This window comes from Lepidothrix coronata, unplaced genomic scaffold (assembly GCF_001604755.1).
Source record: "Lepidothrix coronata isolate B3197 unplaced genomic scaffold, Lepidothrix_coronata-1.0 Scaffold29, whole genome shotgun sequence".
Classification (NCBI taxonomy): Eukaryota; Metazoa; Chordata; class Aves; order Passeriformes; family Pipridae; genus Lepidothrix; species Lepidothrix coronata.
In genome coordinates, this window is record NW_016690209.1 from 2,573,485 (window position 1) to 2,592,515 (window position 19,031).

At 61.7% G+C, this 19,031-nt stretch overlaps 1 protein-coding gene across 11 annotated transcripts in view; it reads right to left on the reverse strand.

Moving 5' to 3' along the window:
- Positions 1 to 358: 358 nt before the first annotated feature.
- EIF4G1 (eukaryotic translation initiation factor 4 gamma 1) overlaps positions 359 to 19,031 on the reverse strand; it is an 18,808-nt gene continuing 135 nt past the window's right edge. The window contains exons 2-35 of one of the 11 annotated variants that reach the window (XM_017810609.1): positions 17,768 to 17,828; positions 16,376 to 16,484; positions 16,192 to 16,278; positions 15,869 to 15,901; positions 15,245 to 15,265; positions 14,540 to 14,713; positions 14,083 to 14,182; positions 12,194 to 12,306; positions 11,062 to 11,154; positions 10,915 to 10,981; positions 9,668 to 10,549; positions 8,455 to 8,543; positions 8,060 to 8,246; positions 7,565 to 7,698; positions 7,175 to 7,294; positions 6,808 to 6,981; positions 6,531 to 6,728; positions 6,118 to 6,264; positions 5,790 to 6,026; positions 5,599 to 5,703; positions 5,047 to 5,200; positions 4,842 to 4,939; positions 4,641 to 4,743; positions 4,419 to 4,521; positions 3,537 to 3,793; positions 3,328 to 3,443; positions 2,997 to 3,169; positions 2,716 to 2,841; positions 2,551 to 2,632; positions 2,225 to 2,323; positions 1,970 to 2,104; positions 1,801 to 1,882; positions 1,581 to 1,721; positions 359 to 1,470 (exon numbers count right to left, since the gene is read on the reverse strand). In XM_017810609.1, coding sequence (XP_017666098.1) covers positions 1,289 to 1,470; positions 1,581 to 1,721; positions 1,801 to 1,882; positions 1,970 to 2,104; positions 2,225 to 2,323; positions 2,551 to 2,632; positions 2,716 to 2,841; positions 2,997 to 3,169; positions 3,328 to 3,443; positions 3,537 to 3,793; positions 4,419 to 4,521; positions 4,641 to 4,743; positions 4,842 to 4,939; positions 5,047 to 5,200; positions 5,599 to 5,703; positions 5,790 to 6,026; positions 6,118 to 6,264; positions 6,531 to 6,728; positions 6,808 to 6,981; positions 7,175 to 7,294; positions 7,565 to 7,698; positions 8,060 to 8,246; positions 8,455 to 8,543; positions 9,668 to 10,549; positions 10,915 to 10,981; positions 11,062 to 11,154; positions 12,194 to 12,306; positions 14,083 to 14,182; positions 14,540 to 14,713; positions 15,245 to 15,265; positions 15,869 to 15,901; positions 16,192 to 16,278; positions 16,376 to 16,450 — 4,887 coding nt within the window. In that variant the 5' untranslated portion in view covers positions 16,451 to 16,484; positions 17,768 to 17,828 and the 3' untranslated portion in view covers positions 359 to 1,288. Of the gene's footprint in view, positions 1,471 to 1,580; positions 1,722 to 1,800; positions 1,883 to 1,969; positions 2,105 to 2,224; positions 2,324 to 2,550; positions 2,633 to 2,715; positions 2,842 to 2,996; positions 3,170 to 3,327; positions 3,444 to 3,536; positions 3,794 to 4,418; positions 4,522 to 4,640; positions 4,744 to 4,841; positions 4,940 to 5,046; positions 5,201 to 5,598; positions 5,704 to 5,789; positions 6,027 to 6,117; positions 6,265 to 6,530; positions 6,729 to 6,807; positions 6,982 to 7,174; positions 7,313 to 7,564; positions 7,699 to 8,059; positions 8,247 to 8,454; positions 8,544 to 9,667; positions 10,550 to 10,914; positions 10,982 to 11,061; positions 11,155 to 12,193; positions 12,307 to 13,462; positions 13,937 to 14,082; positions 14,183 to 14,539; positions 14,714 to 15,244; positions 15,266 to 15,868; positions 15,902 to 16,191; positions 16,279 to 16,375; positions 16,485 to 17,767; positions 17,829 to 19,031 lie in introns of those variants that run through there. The other 10 variants (XM_017810608.1, XM_017810607.1, XM_017810612.1 and 7 more) reach the window with 10 other exon arrangements.

The following is a 19,031-nucleotide window of genomic DNA, read 5'->3' on the forward strand; positions in this document are numbered from 1 at the left end:
CCCATCTCCTACCCCGAGGAGACCACACAGGTTCTGCCACTTGTGCCTGTGGGAAAAGGGAGACTTCAGGACAATCAGGACTCTGCTCCACAGCCAAGCTGCTGGCAAGGCTGCCTGCTCCACCACGGGACACCCTGTGCCAGGCAGAGCCAGTGAGGGGAGTCCAGGGGGCCTGGCTGCAAGCATATCCAACCCCCTTGCCACCCTCCCAGGCCTGGAATGGGGGGTACCTACCATCTGCCCTGGGGTGACAGGGGAGACTGGTCCCTGCCCATGCTTGAGGCTGGCACCCCACACCAGCCCAGGCACAAGCAACATGGGACGGGGTGGAGGGGTGGCAACAGCGGCACACGGGGCATTATTTAGCAATGTTCTTTTATTTCCAGTTTTAAGGTGAAAAGATGCCTTTAAATCTTCAATTAAATACTCCATAAAGAAAAAAAAAAAGGCAAAAAAAAATTATTTACAAATTCACGTGACCAGTAATTGAATCCTTGTTTTAATAATTACACATGCGGCTCATCACATCCGGCGCTCTATAAATACAGGGGACGCGGATGGGGGGGCCGCCCTGTCACTTGCCCAATTGTGGCCTTAAACGTTTGGGAGGAGGATGGGGGCTTTTGGGGTGTTGGAGGCGACTCAGCCTGGCCCAGAGAGAAGGGGCCACCCCCCCCACCCCACCCAGTTCCCGACACCCTCCCCAGGTGTCAGAGCAGGAGCTGGGGGGAATGATTTATATTTAAAATTTAAAAACCATAGAGGGGGAGGTCCAGGCAGTGATGGAGGAATAGAAAGAGGACAGGGGAGGGGGAGAAATCACGCTCCTGTCCCCAAACCAAATTTAATATGTTCATATATATATAATCTCTATATTTCAGCAAGAAGGGGGGAGGAGAAAGAGGAGGAGGAAGAGGAGGGGAGAGCTATGTCCCCATCCTATCCCCCCTCTCCATGACATGAGTCCAGGGGTGCTCTGCCCCACTCCCAGAGACCCAGTGTGCCTGTGCTGGGAGGGGGGTAAGGAGGGTCCCCAAGGGGACCCATGGCAGCTACCGCCTCTGTCAGCATCCGTTTATTATCATCATGACAAACTAATACAGGCCTCACAAACAGAACCAGGACAGAGGAAGGAAGGAGAGAACTGAAAGAGAGAAGGGGGCTGCAGGGGGCACAGCAGGTCCCTCAGCCCTGGCATCAGCAAGTCCATGGGTGGGAGAGGATGGAGTCACTCCCCAGGGTGCCCCGCTCTCTCTCCCCACTTTCTCCTTCTCCTCCTTACAGCTGCTCAGTTGTTGTCCGACTCATCCTCGGCTTCACGGAGCCAGGTGAAAAAGGCTGTCACCGATTTGAGAGCTACCCCTTTGCCCTGCTGCTCTGCTGGGTCCTTGCTGGACTCCCACTTGTAGAAAGCCTCCTCCTTGATGACGTCCTCATCGTAGAGGGCATCAAAGAACATCCGCAGCAGGTCTGGGGGGGACAAAGGGGGACCTCTGCCATTCTCCAGCCACCAGCCAGCCTGCTGGGGTGGGGACACACCTGCCACCCCCCTTCTCAGCCCACCCACACCCCACACTCACTGGGAGGCTGGTCTAACTTCACCACCAAGGCTTGCAGGGCGTAGAGCGCCTGGAGCTCCTTCTGTTCATCCCGTAGGTACTTCTGCAGCAGCTTGGCTTGATTGCGGATGACCATGGTGTCTACGCGGTATGGGTTCTCGACTACGGGAGATGGGGCGTGAGAGGGAGGCAGTGGGAACAGGGGAAGCCCCCCCAACTCCTGCCGCACCCTGGTACTCACAGACAATGGCCGAGTGACACACAGACGTCATCAGGGCCCTGATAAACGTGTTGGACGAGACCTGCTGCTCGCTCAGGTTGGCCTGGAGGGGGGAGGGTAGAGGACCGTGAGCTGGAGAGGGAGCCGGGAGGGAGCCCCCAGACACACAGCACTACACCCACATCCGCACCTCAATCCAGTCGTGTATTCTTTGGTTGTTCGGGTTCTCCTTCAGCAGTTTGTCCATTTGCTTGCACAGCTCCTCTGAGGTCAGCTCCTTGCGGCTCGGTGTGTCCGAGCTGTCCCCCATCGTGTACTCCAATTTCTAGGGAAGCAGGCAGAGAGAGCTGTTAAAGGCAGCACAGGGGAGCACCACACTCCCAGAAGGGTCCTTCAGGGTCCCCTGACAGCCCACCTCCATCCCTCACCACCACCAAGCTCCCACCTGCTCTGTGACAAATTTGTTGACATCCTGGTCCTCAGGCAGGAATTCCTTCCAGCTCAGGCCCCCATCCCGCCACAGCTTGCCTGCTGTCTTCTGGCTCTGTGGGACAGTCAGTCAGCATCAGCACACCATGCCTTCCCATCTCCAGGAAGAAAGATACTGCAGCTTGGTCACACCACCCCCATGACCCAGACATTGCAAGGGATGCCACGCATCATCCCCTCTGGTGGCAGGGGGGCTCAATCCCTACATGGTCACCTGGTCCCCAGGTAGGCTGCCAGTCCCCAAGGCAGCAACCGGCAGTCACATGAGCCCCGTGAACTTACCATGCCCTTGCACAACAAGCCCAGCACCTCAACAAGCAGCGTGGTGGCCTTCCCAATGGGCACCAGGGGCTTTGTGATTTCCCTGTGGGGCATAAGAAACCTGGCTGAGCTACCTGTCACGAGGAGCCCTGCCATGCCAGCCCTGCTGAGGAACACAGCCCTCACCTGAACAACTCCTCCATAGGGATGCCTTCCTCTTGCAGGATGGGGGTGATGAGCTCAGCCAGGTACAGCCAGATGTGCGGGATGTCAATCTCCATGTCCTCTGCAATCTCCAAGATCTCCCGCAGCCTGCAGAGCAGAGGGAGCTGTTTGGATCCAGCAGTCCCTGTGCCCTCGGCTAGGCGGGACCTCGGGAGTTCTCAGTGCTGAGCCCTGCTCAAGTCAGGGCTAATTTCAAAGCCAGACAAATACTAGCCTAGGACCAGGCTGCCATGGCCCCTCACCCTTTGTAGTACTGCTCCTTGGAGAGCGTGCCTGCCTTCACCAGCTGGCACAGCAAGGCCCCCATGTGCTCACGGGAGATGGTGCTCCTCTCCAGTGTCGACTCAATGCCATTCTGCACAAAGATGTAGAGCGAGGAGGGGCTGCCCAGCTCCTGCACACACTGCAGAGCCTCCTGCAGGGAAAAGGTGGGTCAGTACTGCCCCACAGCCAGCTCTGACTCCCCTCTTCTGCATCCAGCCACCACCAGCACCCTGCCCATGCCATGTAGGGAAGCGTATTGCATGTCAGGGGGACCGGATGGTGCTGTGTTTGGCCACCCCATCCTCTCACCTTCATGTCATTAATGTGCAGGTATTCCTCTATGATCGCCTTGGATTTCTTCTCCAACTCCTCTTCCGACAGCGCAGGCTTGGTGGATGTTGCAGGAGGTGCTGGCTCTTGCTTAACTGCAAGGAGAGATCAAGGATCAGGCACCTCCTGGGACAGGCAGAGCCACAGGCCACAGCCAGACCCTGGGATATTGCTGCTCCCCAGCTCACTGGTCTCTCGGCTTCGGTCCCGTTCCTCCGTCATGCTGGCAGCCTTGCGCACAGCCTCAGGGCCACCCTGCTTCTCCCGTTCTCGGCTTCTGTCCTCCGTCTCTTTGCTGAAGCTCCTCTTGGTGATGGTAGACCTGTTCCTGTCTGCCCGCTCTCCCCGGTCGGGACGCTCCAGACGGTCGCTGCCCTTCTCCGAACGTGACTCCCGGTCCCCTCTCTCCCCAGCCTTCTCTGACCTGTCACGGCTGGAGCTGCTCCTGAGTGGGAGAAAGATGCACACAATGTGAAGAGCCTGTCACCACCCTCCCTGACCCAATACTGCAGAGCTCTGCAAGTAAGGCTGTCCCACTCCAGTCCCCACCTCTTTTAGCACTTGATCATTTCTTGGGGGAAAATACTTTTCCCTTTCTCCCGTTCCAACTCACGCCCTTTGCCTTTCACTCTGTCCACTGCCATGGCTGAGCACTGCCTGGCCTCGTCCTGCCCACACCTTCCTCCTGCTGCAAACTGCAGAGAAAACCCCATTTTCCTCTTCTCCTGAACAAATCCAAACTCCAGCTCTCCCTGGGGACCTCATACACCAGCCTCCACAGGATTCCCTCCAGTCCATCAATGTTCATCTGGTCTCAGGACTCCCAGGCAGATCCAGCACCCAGATGTGGTCTCCCAAGTGCCAAACCATAGGGAGGAAACCCAAGGTGGGGTCAACCTTCCTTGCCACAAGGACTCACCACTGACTCCAAGCCCCCTCAAGGCCCCATCTTGCAACAGGGGATTATTCCAGTCAAGACACCATAACTTGCCTACATACTGACTGACAACAGCTCAATTTCAGGGTTCTTCCCCACATGCCCACCCACCAAGGCAGGGCTCGCCCCTCACCTCTGCACCACACGGCGGGACTCCGAGCTCTCGGCAGGCATCGACTGCTGGAGCGCTGAGAAGCGGTTCAAGGTGCTCGTGGCTGGTCGCCCTGAATCAGATGCTGGGTGTGAAAAGAGGGAAGTCTCAGAGTTTAGCACCTCCCCGGTACAGGAACTGCCAGGGGAAGGATGCCCTCTCCCACCTCATCCCACAGCACCCAGCCAGTCCCACGCTGTCTACCTGAATCTGCGGGCTTTGCGCCAGACCCTCCGCTGCTGCCTTTGCCCCAGCTCAGCCGCCCACCCGGCGCAAAGAGCTGGTTGTTGGAGTCAATGGATCCAGGCTGCAGGTGGAGAGAGAGAATCAGCCCTGAACCCCACACCAAGGCAGCATCCAGGCCAGGCAGTCGCATCGGCTGCCACACCACACCTCCCCCCTCACCTTGGTGATCTTTGTTAGCCGGCTGGTGTCAATGGGCCGGTTGCCCTTGCTGATGGGCACCGTGTTCCAGCCATCGTCTGCGACCAAGCTACTGCGCCCTGGGCACAAGAGGAACAGTTGTAAGGTGCAGCCCTGTATCCAGCACTGCCCAGTGAATGAAACTCACCCCTGGTAGCCTCAGGTGTCCCTGAGCCCAGGCACTCACCACCAGAGGATGGCCCAGGGGGTCCTCTCCTCTTGTCCTTCGACATGAGCTGCTGCACTTTGATGTGTTCCCGATGCTCCTCCATCTCTGCTTCTTTGTGGATCTGATCGATGGTTTTGGGGCCCTGGTCTCCTCGCCGAGGCACCCAGCTATTCTGCAGATGGCAGGGAAGAAGGGAAGAGGGCACTGAGGTGGCTGGTGAAGGGAGGCAGTGACATCCCCCCTTCCCACCCTCAAAGTCTCAGGCTGGTTCCTGCCTCAGCCATCACCATTCTCCATGTGCTGTGGCAGCTTTTGGCACAAAAGGGCTCAGTTTCTGGAGCCCCCCTGCATTAAACAGCCGCCAGTTACTGTGTGCCCACTACCACTACCATGATAACCAAGGGCTGGGGCTAGCATGGTGTCTCTGGGGCTGGCCACAACTTACATACCCCTCCCCCCTCCCAGGGACACATGGATTGCTGGCACCCAGAGGACACAGACCAGCAGCTCCATGGGACCAAGCAGGGGACAGACGACAGTCCCCAGGGAACAGCATTCTATGCACCTTACCCGTCTGAGGTCAATGACATCCTGCAGCATGAAACGGATTCGGGATGATGTCTTTTTCTCTTTGATGATCTTCTCCATCTGATTGAAGTACTGGTCCATCCTGGGCTATAGAGGGACAGAGCCAGGGTCATATCCTTCCCAAAGGCAAGGGGAGGGCAAGGCAAGGCAGAGTAGGGCAGGGCAGGGACTACCTTGGCTTTCTCAAAGTCCAAGTCCTTGCCAATGGTCGTAAGCAGGCGGCAAAGGCACTCTAGAGACTCCTCATCATGGTTTTTGAGCAGCTTCACTACGCAGTCATGCATGATGGCCTCCGTCAACATCTTCAGTTTGAAGAGCTCTCCAATGAACTTGATGTTGCCCAGGGATCGTCGTCGGGCCTTGTCCCGCGCCTCCTCCAGCTCATCCTTCATGCGGGCCTTCTCCTCGGGCTGCAGGAAAAGCACAGGACAGTTCAGTGCCCAGAGCCACCCCAAGGACACCCACATCAGCCCTCAGCTGCAGCCTCCCACCCCAACTCACAGCACTGGCATCGTCCATCTCTTTCTGCCGCTTCTCAAAGATCTCGTCGTCGTCCTTGTCCTTCTCAAACTCCTTCTGGCAGCGGTTGAGCAGCAGCTTGCGGAAGTTCACAGTCACTGTGGGCTTGTCTGTTGTGGGCACTTTAAGCTGCAGGGAGAAGTACAACCCAGACAAGGAGCATGAGCTCTGTCTCCCCCAAAAGTTGACTAGCTAAGTTGGTACTGCTCAAACAAGGGAAAAGCCACCCTACAACTTTGTGATGCTCTGCTAAGACTCTGAACTTAGTCCTCCATCCACACATCCATTTCCCCATCCCACACAGAAGGACCTGCAAACTGCTGAGCTCAGCTGAGGCTTAGAAACATGAACAAACTTCTGCCTGTTCAGCAGGAGACCCCCCAGCTTCTGCTCACCCCCATAAGGCAACGGCACATATTAGCATAGGCAACAGAGAAGTTTGGCTCCGAGATGGCTTTCTCGAAGACGAGGTCGATGACACCCTTGAGCCGCTCCTCCGTGTCGATGGACAACTCCATCACCTGCTTCATCAGCTGCTGGAACATCTGGGGTGTCAGCTTGTTGAGGATGCTGCGGACACGACGGAGCAGTTCCTGCAAGGACAACAGGATCAGCAAGAGCCAGGCACGTTCCTTCCCTGCCCTCTCACTGCCCACTCGCCCCAGCTCCCACCTGCGTCTTGATGTTCTCAGGATCCTCCTCCTCGGAAGCACGTTTGCTGCTGGGTTTCCAGGCCTTTTCAGCCTTGTTCAGCTTGACATCCTCATTGAGAGACACAGTAGCAATGATTTTGCGGGGTTCCTTCCTCTGGCTCTGCTGGGAGCGGCGAGGACCCAACCCTGAGGGCTGACACAGGGAGAAGAAACTCAGCTCTTTGCTCTGGGACCAGCTGGGCCGGGTCCTAGCGAGTCCCCAGTCCACCCGCTCAGATCCTCAGCTCCATCACGGACCATCAGTGGCCCAGACACAGCGGCTCAAAAGCTTGATCATCACAGAGAGGTGGAGCAGGACAGCATGAGTGAAGTGATGAGATACTCACCAGGCCCCGGTTGCCCATGACAGGCCGGCCAAGGTTGGCGAAGGAGGGGGTGAAGTCAGGGCTGCAGTTCATGCCACTGATGCGGATGGGGTCGAGTGCCCGTAGTGGGGTCTTGTTGGCCTGCGAAGGTACACACGGCTGAGGATGCCCGGGGGCAGAGGAGCGGGATGGATCCATCCCCCAGCCTCAGTGCCGGGACAAGGAACTGGAAAGAAGGCCCCAGAGGTGCCTCCACCCACAAAACCCAGGCTCAAGGGTGATTGCATGTGCTACAACAGGACCCTGAGCACAGCAGGTAAGTCCCTGCTCTGCCTTGACAAGGCTCAAAGAGGAGCCAGATCCCTACCTCTCCACCACCCATGCTTCCCCAATTTCCAGGGCCGCACCGACCTTGTCCAGCACCACATCTGTGATCTGGGGCAGCCCCTCAGGTTTCTGCATGCTGGCAAAGATGAACTGGAAGCCCAGTAGGAACTCTCGGTCATATCGCTTCTTCTCCTCAGGGTTCAGTGGCTTCCATTGCTCTGCAATGGGGGAACAAGAGGGACACCCTGATGTGGTCTGTCCCATATCCGCCTCCACCCTGAGCTGTGGCAACTCCAGGCCCACACAGGGACCAGCGAGGTGGGACGTAGACAACCACAGAGCTGCTCCAGCCTGGTACACCATGAAAATGACACTGCTTGCTTAGAAAGCCTGATGCTACCAGCTCCCTGCCTCCTGCCAGGACCCTCATGCTGGGGCCTCTGGCCCCCACTCCATGTCAAGCTTGAGGACAAGACGGGAGGAAAATGGCAGGTTTAGGACATGCCACCCCCACCCTCCCCACCACTGGGTCCAGAGGTGGTGGCTGCCAGCAGAGGCCTGTGCCAAGGCACAACTCACCTTCCTTGTAGCCATACTTCTGGCCGGCAGCCTTGCCCTTCTCCGGGGCCAGCTTGTCCTCCTTCTCCTCCCACGTCTCCTCTGACTCTTCCTGTGGACGGGCAGGAGCCGCGTCCTCTGCTTCACTGGCAGGGGTGGATGTGGGGGGCTTGTTCTCCGCCTCCGAGGCACTGTCACCAGTCTGAGACTGCATTGGGAGGGAGAGGGACAGGGACAGCAGTCACCTCAGGAGTCTGGTCCTGCCCTCTCCACCTCACTCCTTGGTGTCGGCCCCGCCTCAGATCCTCATTACCATCACAGAGCATCAGTGGCCCAGACACGATGGCACAAAGTAGAGTTCATCACAGGAGGAGATGGGACACAGGGTGATCCCTGGACACCCCTGGGATACTCACCTCTTTAAAGGCATCCAGCAGATCACCTACTGCCTCCTTCTTGTTCAGCTCCTTCATCCTTCGCTTCTTCTTTGGCACCGACATGGCGACTGGGAGGAGAAATGGGGAAGTGAAAGACAGGAACCTTCCCAATTCCCCAGGTACCCTGACACCGGTTACTGGGTCACCATCAAAGCCCCAGTAACACCAGGTGAGCTTCATGATGGGGCCACAGGGATGTGGCCCTGCCACCCCAGCACAGCCTCCACCCCCAAACACAGTGCGCCCACCTCAGTATCTGCAGCCTTGCAAATCCTACACACATCCCACCAAGGCAGCCCACTCCCCAAGCAGGCATCTCAGAATATACCTGTACAGACACATCTCACACCTCTCCCCATCCAGATGCTGCATCCCGATTCACCCTGTCCTTCTTCAAAGCCTCCCATCCACACCACTTCCCTAGTGCAGTGCTCTCCGTCCTCCTCAGGGATCCCTACAGACACCCACATCCCACCACAGAGCAGCTCTTATGTGGACACTCCCATACACACCATGTCTGCCCCCATATACACTCCTCTCCCTGGCACCCCAGTACACCAGCCCATATAGATGTGTTCCCCAGAAGCACACCTGCTCTCAGGTTGCCCTCTTATAGCCCCTGCTGTATCCCTGCATAGAGCACTCCATATAAATACATCCTGTGCATCCATCTTTCCCATCACCCCGCTGAAACCCCAACATTCCTGTGCAGGGTGCTTAAAGAAATATCTTCACCCCAGCACACCTCCAGAGCACCCCACTTTCCCCAGGCACTCCTGTGTACTTACATAACCCTACACAGGGTGCCCCACATCTTCCCTGCCAATCCTCCACCTCCCTGTGTCCTCAAATGGCTGGGGATAGTCCTCAGATACAACCCTGATACACCTACCCTACAGCTCTGCATAAGTCATCCCATAAAACACACTTCCATTCCCCATGGCACCCCACACCCCCTCTATACCCACTCCATACTCCTCCACGTGGATGTACTCCCCATGTCACCATCCACAGGCACTCTGTCCCCATCAGCATCCCATACCTGCATGTCTTGTGTCCCCAACCCCATCCCATTCTCCAACACTCTCCACATACCCCATGCCTAGCACCACACCCACATGATGGTCCCCATCACCCAACACCTCACTGGGGCACTCCACAGCCCCACACACCCCAGCCCAGCATTGCCAACCTCGAGCAGTCGCCTCCGAGGTCTGCGAAGGGGCAGGAGTCAGACTCGAGCTTTGCTCCTGGGCCTCACCAGGGCCTTCACTCTCTTCCTCCTCCTCCTCTGCCTGGGGGGAGGCAGGGGTGCTGGGCTGGGCCGGCTCCTCAGGTTCTGAGATGGGGCTGACATCCGACTCAGGCTGCTCCTCACTTGGCTCCACTTTGCCAGTGCCCTCCACCCCATTGGGCAGGGGCAGCTCTTCGGGCTGGGCGATGGGGGAGTCCAGGGTGGGCGTGGGCACCGGCTCAGGGACTGGCACCGGCTGGCACACAGGTGCCTCAGGGACCGGCTCGGGCACCTCCTCCAAGACCCCGTTGGCCTCAGCAGTGGGCTCAGGGCAGGGCTCTTCCCGGGGCGGTGGGGGGCTGGGGGACGCGGGTTTGGCGGGTGCTTCGGGGGCCTGTGGTACAATGGGCGGCGGCGATGGCGCAGCCGGCACCATGGGCACGGCTGGCATGGGGGGAACAACGGGCACCAGCGGCACCTCAGGGGGCACAGGCTCCTGCGGGGTGGGCTCTGGGAGGGGAATAACAACCTCCTCTTCCTCCTCCTCCTCCTCCTCCACAGCCACCGTGTCCATGTTGGGCGCGGGCACGAGGGGCAGCTCCGCAGGCCCTGGCACTGTAGTGATGGCGCTAAACGTCTTTTGCGGGTCAGGTGGCGCCTCGCCCTGCTCCGCTTTTGTGTCCGTGTCCACGGGAGGCTCCATTGGCACCAGCGTCACAGCCGAGAGCACCACAGGCTCCACCTCGGGAATGAGGGGAGGGGGAGGCGATGGGGAGGCCGACTTGCTGGGCTCCAGGGAGACGGGCTTGCTCACCACCAGTGCGGGCTTCGGGCGGTCATCTGCAAGGTGGGCGGCATTAATGGGGGGATCTGATCCTCTGCTCACCCTGCACTCCTCCCCAGATCCCTCTATCTACAGGAGTAGGGACAGATGTGCCAAGCCATTTCACAAATGGGTGATGGGAACAACAGGTGTCCTCCAGTGCCCAGGGGGCTGCTGAGATGAGCACACATCCCCCATAAACTCTCCTGGACCCAACATGGGGACAGAGGTCTCAGGTATGTCGGGAAAGCATTTGACCCCACAAGTCCCAGAAGAACCAAGGAAGAGCAGGGTTGGCATGTCACACCCCACAGTGCCAACTCTAGGGACCCTGGCAGCAGCCATGTCAGCTGGCACACGCAGCCCTGGCACAGGCACTTACCGGGCCGGACAATAACTGCTACATGGGGGGTCTCTCCGTTGGCCTGGGGCTCTAAACCGCTTCCAGCCTGGTGGGGGCAAAGAGGGAGTTGAATAGGCTGCATGCACTTCCTGATGCCCCAGTTAGGGAGTTGGAGGGTACCCTTACCTGTGGAGGGGTGGGGGTGGATGAGGTCCTTGCTCCAGACATAATTTCTTCAGTAATGTCTTTGCCACCTTGGTTGGGGTCTCGTATCCGGATCTGTCCAAGGGTCAGGGTAGAGAGGGGAAGCTGTTGGCAGGGTGGGGACACAGCACTCGAGCCACCCCCTTTCCCTGAGCCCAACACTCCCTTATCCAAAGGGAGAGGAGAGGTTCATTCAGTGCAGTGCCTGCCCCAGCCACACACAGCTTGGGGACGAGTGGGTGCCACATCCCCTCACCACAGGGCACAGTGTCCCACAGACACTGGCCTGTCCCAGTGCCTTGCAAGCCATCACGCCAGGCAGTTGGAGCCAGCACCACGTCCCCAGGCCAGTGTCCATCTCCAGATGTCAGGGGATCCCAAGGCATCACTGTGCTGGCACAGGGACTGCAGGGACCTCCTTCCACTTCAGGGACAACACAGGAGACCAGCCTCAGCACACAGAAATCACAGCAAGTTCCATGCCACCCCAGGCACAGACCATAAGCACGCAGTCTCACTAGCCCAGTGCCTGCCATGGGTGCAGCCCGAGCTACAGGGCACCCTGTTGCAGTGTGAGTGGGGGTGACACGTTGAGTCTGGCTAGGACTATGGTGGGTGGCACAGTGCAGGCAGGCACCCTGTTCTCCCCACCTTGTAAACACGACCTGCTCCCAGTACACCAAGTGCAGATCTCAACCCCTTTCTGATGAGGAAATGCCAGCACTCCCCTTCCCAGCAGCACCCCCCACCCCCCGGCGTGGGGCCACGCCGGCAGCCACCCGGCTCCCCGCTATAAATAGGCCCCGTGCGAGGCCTCCAAGCACCGGCATCTCCGGGAGCAGACAGCAGTTGGCAGCCGCGGCACCCCCGCCCTCCCGGGAGCCATGACTCAGCACAACGCTGTCCGCCGGGACGGCCAAGGTCGCCGGCACCCACTGTGCACCCCAGTTCCCTCACTAAGCCCCCCCGCCTTTGCGGGCACAGCCCTGTGCCGCCCCCCTTCCCTGGCGTGCTGCACTGCATCCCATACTACACACTGCCAGCACATGGGGCTGGCACAGTACCCCCTCCTGCACACAAGCCCCCCCATGCCTGGAGGCAGATGGCTCCTTACCGTCTTGCGCTCTCGTTTTGGGGGGATCGGTGGCTGCTGGCTCACAATGACCTGAGCAGTGGGGACCCCCGCCGAGAACTGCTGCACACCCTGCGCCGGGTAATACGCACCCGCTGGAGGAGAGGAGAGAGTGTCAGACCAGCCAACCCAGATCCTCCAAGCCCGTCCTGGGGCCTCTCTGATCTCCCAAACACAGGGGTCTGTCAGGAGCCTGGGGAGCTCTTGCTGCTCTGCAGCGAACCCCCATCGCATCCGGCCTGGATCATCCCAACCCGCCTGACAGGCCTGACCGAATTCCTTCCCTGTGAAGCAGAGAGCGTCCCTGCGCCGCCCCCACGCCCAGCCAGGCCCCGCGGGCGCCCGCCGTGCCCACCGGCTCCTCAGCTCCTCGCCACCAAGAGCCCTGCCTGGACACTCGGCCATGACAGGTACGGGTGTCCTGGCTCCACGGGCAGCCTCCTTGCTGCCGGCACCCTTATCTCCCCAGGGCCAGCACCAGCCCGAGGGCGGCACCAGGCAGCCCCATCCACACCCTCCATTCACACCCAGGCAGAGGGGCTCGGGTTCCCAGTGCAGCTGGAGCCCCTGGCGAGCCCAGCCCAGACAAGGGAGCCGTGCTGGGGACCAGAGGCAGAGCTGGACCCCATCCAGGGCTGGCACAGCCCTGGAGAAGCACTCCGCTCCTGCCAGGGCATCCATAAGCATCACCCCAGAGCAGTTCCACAAGGATACAGGTGTGGCGGGATAGGCACAGCTGGGTCCTAGTTCCCTTCAGCTAAGGTGCCTTCCCCACTGCACTAACCGTGAGTCACTCATGGTGCCCTGGTGACTGCCTTATCCCTGACTCAGGGACCCTCCCTCTGCTCAGGGAGGACATAGGGGCATTGGATGGGCCTCACATGCTGGGATGGGCCAGGCACAGGGAGAAGAAGGGAGACCCTGAGCTGCCCAGCCCTGGGGACCAGACAAGAGAAAGGAGGGACAACCTGACTCATCCATCAAGGGGCAAACCATGCCAAGTCACCCACGCAGTTCTGTGGGCAAGGGGCAAGCTGCTACCAGCTCCCCTGGGAAGAGGCACAGCAGCCCCAAAGCAGAGACGGGGAGGCAAATCCATCCTGAAACCTCATACAGACATCTAGGGCTGTGCACAAAGGTGCAGCTGTGCCCTGGCCCAAGCATGGGAGCCAAGCACTGCCAGGGGCCACCTCCCTCCTCAGAGGTGCTGGCTGAGCCCCAGGTCAAGAGGGAGGGAGGCTGGGCACGTACCTGGCTCAGGAGAAGCCCATCTCTGCCCCGATTATGCTTTCCTGCTGTGCCAGGACCAGGCCGGAGGCCTCAGCTCACATTTCTGTGTCTGCCAGGCCTCCCAGGACCGACCAAGCCTAAATATAGTCACTGCCCGAGTGGCCACATGCGAGCGGGGGGAAGAAGGAGGGGCTGCTCACACTGCACTCCCCAGCACCAGGAGAGGGCAGGCATGGAGCACACCGGCTCAGATCCTGGGGAGCGGGAGCCGAGGGTGGTCAGCAAGCACTGAACTGCTCACCACCTTGACAGCAAGCAAGGGGGAGCAGGGGATAAAGTCTGCCCCAGCCCTCCACCAGGAGAGTTAAACATTAATCAGCCCGGATTTGGAAAAGGGCGGGGGTGAATGGACCGGTGGGACACGATGTGCTGTTGGGAGACAAGCAATACTCCCTACCCCCCAAAACAGCCTGCAATGGAGTCACAAAGTTGGCCACAGTGAGCCGGCAAAAGTACAGGGGTCTGTGTTCAGCTCCCAAGCTCAGGTGGATGAAAAGAGACCAGAGGCAGGGGAGTAAAAAAAGGGGAAAGTGCTGGGACTGGAAGAGCACCAGGGAGCAGAGCAACCCCTCTGTCTGTACCGTAAGTCCCGAACTCTGTGGGGCTGGCTCCAGGGTAAAAACTAGGGGCGCCAGGTTGGACCGGGTACTGTTGGGTCGGGACAACGTATGTGGAGCGACCCTGCAATAGGGAAGAAAAAGAAAGGTCAGTTACGTCCCCTGCAGGGCACAGACATACCCCCAAACCAATGACGTAACCCCACACCTGCCTGTGAACTAGATGGGTACCAAGGCAGGGAGCAGGACACAAGCAAAGTGCACACCAAGTGCCTCAGGGGAGCTGCTGGGGAGGGGACCAGTGCTGCCTGCGGCCTCTCTACAGAGCCAGCATCACCCTTCTCAAATTCGTGGGTGCTCAGAGAAGCCTGGGGGACCACTTGCACCCTCTGAAAACAGACCTGGGCTCCAATCCCAGGCAACACTTCCCACCAGTCCCCATCCCAGCCCCCTCCCACAGAGCCCAGAACATGGCCCTCACCTGTCCGGGAATGTAATAGGCTCCTTGGGAAGGTGTGTAGGATATCTGGGAGGGTATCATCATCACCTGGGAAGCAGCCGGATACACATGGGCAGGAGGGCCGGGCCGAGCCGTTGTGTTACTCTGCACGCGGGACGCACTGGCGGGAGGCTGCGCCCTGTTCTGGTAGAAATGCTTGGGGAGAGATGGGGTGCAGTGTCAGCGGGAGCACCGGCACCTCCATCTGGCACCGCCACACACGGAGGGGAGACACCACCCCCCCACCCCGCCGGGATGCAGCCCCCCCTCTGCATGCCCCAAAGTCGCCCCCCCACCCCAGCACCATCCTGTCCCCACGCACCTGCGGGGCTGCCTGGGCCCACCCGACCCAGCTCATGCCCGGTGCAGCCCCGGCCCGGCCCGCCGGGGGCCGGCAGCTCCAGCGCCCGGGGCCGGCCACGGCCGCACGCAGCTCGGCGGCGGCGGCGGGTCCCGGCGTGCTCCGCACCGGTTCCTGGCGCTCGCGGAGGATGCTGGGACCTGTAGTCCCACCGTGCCGGAGCCAGACAGCATGTGGAGCCGGCTATTCCCACCCCGGCCAATGCCGTTCATCCCGACCCGGCCTGTTTGCCAGGCAGGAGCATCCCCGGGAGCAGCAGCTCCAGCCCAGCGACGAATGGGTAAGGGTCCGCACACACACCCCCCAGGGCAAGGAGAAAGCATTACCTGAAGAGACCTGAATCCTCCCTGTTAGCAAGCGCACGCATACAGTGAGAAAAGGGGAAAGAGAGAGACAGGAGTTACCGGCACTGGGACCAGGCTAGCAAAGGAGAGGACAGGCAGCCAAGGAGCCCTTTGCCCACATCCCAAACTCACTGAGGTCCCCTGTAGGGACCTCCCAAGGGGCAGGGAAGGGTCTGAGGGGCTCCCAGACAGCATAGCCAAGGATGTCACCAGATCTGTCCCCAGCAGCTCCTCCACACAAGAGGGCTGATGGAGGTCCAGAGCCTTGCACACCACTGCAGGGCTCTGGGAGACCAAGCAAAGTGGGGAGGAAGAGGAGGATGAAGGGCACAGACAGAAGAAGGAGGATGAAGGGCACAGCCTGGGCTGGAGTTAGCACAGGCACAGCCACATGCTGCAGGCTTCATGCAAGGAGGGAAATGGAGAGACACTGCAGAAAAACCAACCCAAAATTAAAGAGGTGTCCCCCACTTTCCCCAGACAAGCCTGTTGCCCAGCTCTGGGGTCCTCACATGCTCCCCAGTCCCTTCAGGCCCAGGATGGGTGTTTCTGTGCAGTGTCAGGGCAGGGTGTTCAGCATGCAGGGCAAGGGAAGCGGGTTAGTACCTGCTGGTGAATAGCCCGAGGCCCTGCTGGAAACTGAGAGAGGAGGAGAGGGAGGTTTGGGGCAGGGGAGGAAGGAGAGAAGAGCAGTCACTCGGTGGGCACCCCCGTTGGAGGCGACTGCCCACCCACCCCAGGGCCAGGAAGTCCTCAGGTAGCGGTTGTGATTCGGATCGCGGGCGCACTCCCCCTTCGCAGGTACACGCCAGCCCCGAGGGGCACCACAGAGCTCCTGGGCTCTGTAGTAGTGAGCGCTACTCGGCCAGGAGGCAGAAAGCTGCTGGATACCCCTTATCACCCCCTCCGATGGGGCACAAAACCCTTACCTGGCGCGGCTGAGAAGGCGTATTCATTTGTGAGGTCGGTGCCGGGTTAAAAACCACAGGTGCCGTCTGACTAGGTGGGAACGTCGGCTGGAAGGAGGAAGGGAGGAAAGGAGATGGCACCTTTGCCCCTGGCACCAGCTGGTGAGGCAAAGCTGGGTCCCTCATCCCCAAAAGGGACAGTTACCTGCGGCAGTCCAGGAGAAGGGGCAGGGTGTGGGGCTGTTGGGGCTCCTCCTGTGGGCTGTGGAGCTTTGTTCATTTCATGGGGTTGTGCATAAGGATCCCCTCGCTATCTGCAGGGACAGGGACAGTGGGCATAAGCTGGAGGTGGCAGCACCCTGGTATCTGTCCCCTGTCCAGGTAAGCCCTGAGAACTGCACATCTCCAGCCCTACCAGCATAAAGCCAGGCACCAGCCATGTCCCACAGATAGCATCCCACCAAGGCACAGACCCCCAGCCATTCCTTCCTGCCCCACTGGGCCACAGGGAGGAAGGGGGTGGCACTGCCAGGTCACTGAGCCCAGGCAGGTCCTCACAGCCTGCAGAGCAGAGCCCGCCATCATGCCCCAAACTCAGCCATCCCCACCAGCAGGACTGACCCACCCAAGGTGACACCAACAAAGCCCAGCTGGGCCCCCCACACAAGTGGGCACCAGTGCCCAGGTAGATCTGGCACCAGCACCCAGGCCACCACCAGCTCCAGGGGGCTGGGTGGGCCGGCGGCACCCCGGCGTCAGCCGTGCCCAGCTCCACCCCGGCTGACCTACTAAATGCTTCCCCTGGCCGGCCAAACCTGTTCCTGCTGGTGGCGCCAGGTCCCCAGCACACACCACAAACGCCTACCAGGGAGGGCAGGGAGCAGCTCCCTCATCCCCCCCCACCCCTGACACTCCAGGCCACTGCTTTGCCCGGGGGAGCCTGCAGCCCCCTGCCACTGCCAGCACACAGGCAGCCCGGACACCCTCCTGACTGTCCCAGGAAGGACTTGGCAGCCAGTGCTGCTCTCCCCGCCCCAGTGCAAAGGCCGCCGGGGCAGGAAAGAGAGGCAGTACCCTCCATCCTGCACCCTGCCAGGGGTCTCGTGCAGCCCATGGCACTCGACAAGCCTGCTGCCGGCCGGGCACCCGAGGGAACAGCCGTGGTGCCTCCTGTAACCTGACGCCTGGACGCGTCAGCACTGCCGGCCCCCAGCCCCGCTGCGGGCACTGCCAGGCACGTCCCACCGACACCGGGACACTGGGCACCCCGATCCCCCCCGGGCTGTTCTTATGGGGGTGCCACCCCACCACAGGGGTTCCACGAGTGGAACCCGCAGTGGAGATGGGCCCTGCCAGGGTTTCAGGAGGTGGCAGAGGCTGCGTTTCACCTCTTGGTGTTTCCCCCAGGCCCTTTCTCACGGAGAACCGGAAGGGGCCTGGTACAGACAGCCCATCCCTGAGACAGCTTAGCTTGGCCTTGAGACCACTCATTCCAGAAGAGAGGGGGCAGAATGTCCCACAGCAGACAAGGACACCCAGGGACAGCCAGACCTGGTCTCCCCAGCCCCTGACAACTCGGAACGAGCAGGATACTCACCCCCCCGCGGGAAAAACCTGGGCCGGCTGAGCGGGCCTGCAGAGACCGTTCATCCGACTGACTGGGAGAGAGGAAAGAGGGGAGAGAGAAAGAGACAGAGATCAGCCCGGGCCCCGTGGGGGGAGCCCGGCCACGGCCCCACACTGCCCTGGCCCCAACCAGCCCGGCGGTGCCGGGAGAGAAGAATCCAGTCCCGGGGGTACAACAGGGAACCGCCGCGGGGGTTTGTAACAGGAGGAGCCGCCGCCGCCTCCCCCGCGCCGGGAGCGGCCAGGCCGCGGCCTGCGCTGGGCCTGCCGGCGAGGCGGGGGGTCCCTGCCCGGGGGGAGCCCGGGGCGGCACGGCCCGGCTCGAGCGGGGGGCCAGGAGGGGCGCTGCGGGGCGGGGGAGGGGGCGCACGGGGGGACACAAGGCGGGGATCGTCGGCGGCGGGGCCGGGACAGGCCGCGGTGGCGGCCCGGGAGCGGCCAGCCCCGCCAGGCCCGAGCCCGGCCTCGCCCCCAGGCCGAGGCGGCGGCCGAACCGCCGGCTCCGTCCCGGGGCGGCGGCACCACCGTCGCGGCGGCGGGAGGGCGCGGCGCGGGGCCCGGTGCGGCATCTGGCGGTCCCGCTCCCCCCCGCGGCGGCGGCGGCCTCTGCCAAGGACACGTGTCACTGCCGGCCGCAGCCGCGGCCCCGCGGGCACCGGCGGCGGCACGGGCGGGCGCGGCGGGGGCGGCGGGGCTCGCACCACATGCGGCGGCGGCAGCAGCGCCGGGCCTAGGCGGGCGCGGCGCCGGGAACACGTGTGTGGCGGCGGCGGCGGGGCGCACCGGCCGGCACGTGGGCGCGGAGAGGCGCCGCCGCCGCCGGATGACCGGGACGGCGGGACCACCGGGACGAGTGGCGCCGGGCGGAACAACGAAGCGGAGCACGGGGCAGGGCGTGGGAGAGGAGGGGGGTGGCGGCGGGGCGGCACCCACGTGGTGGCGGCGGCGCGGCGGGGCCCGGCGGCGCGGGGCCCGGGGGGGGGGGGGGGGCGCCCGCCCCCGGGGGGGGGGGGGGGCGCGCGCGATGGGGGGGGCGCCGGTACCGGGGCCGCGCGCGCAGCCCCCCCCCTTCCCCCCCCCCCGGGCCCCGCGCCGCCGGGCCCCGCCGCGCCGCCGCCACCACGTGGGTGCCGCCCCCCCCCCACCCCCCCCCCCTCCCCCCCCCCCCGGCCCCCCCCCCCCGGGGCGGGGCCCCCCCCCCCCCCCCCCCCCCCCCCCCCCCCCCCCCCCCCCCC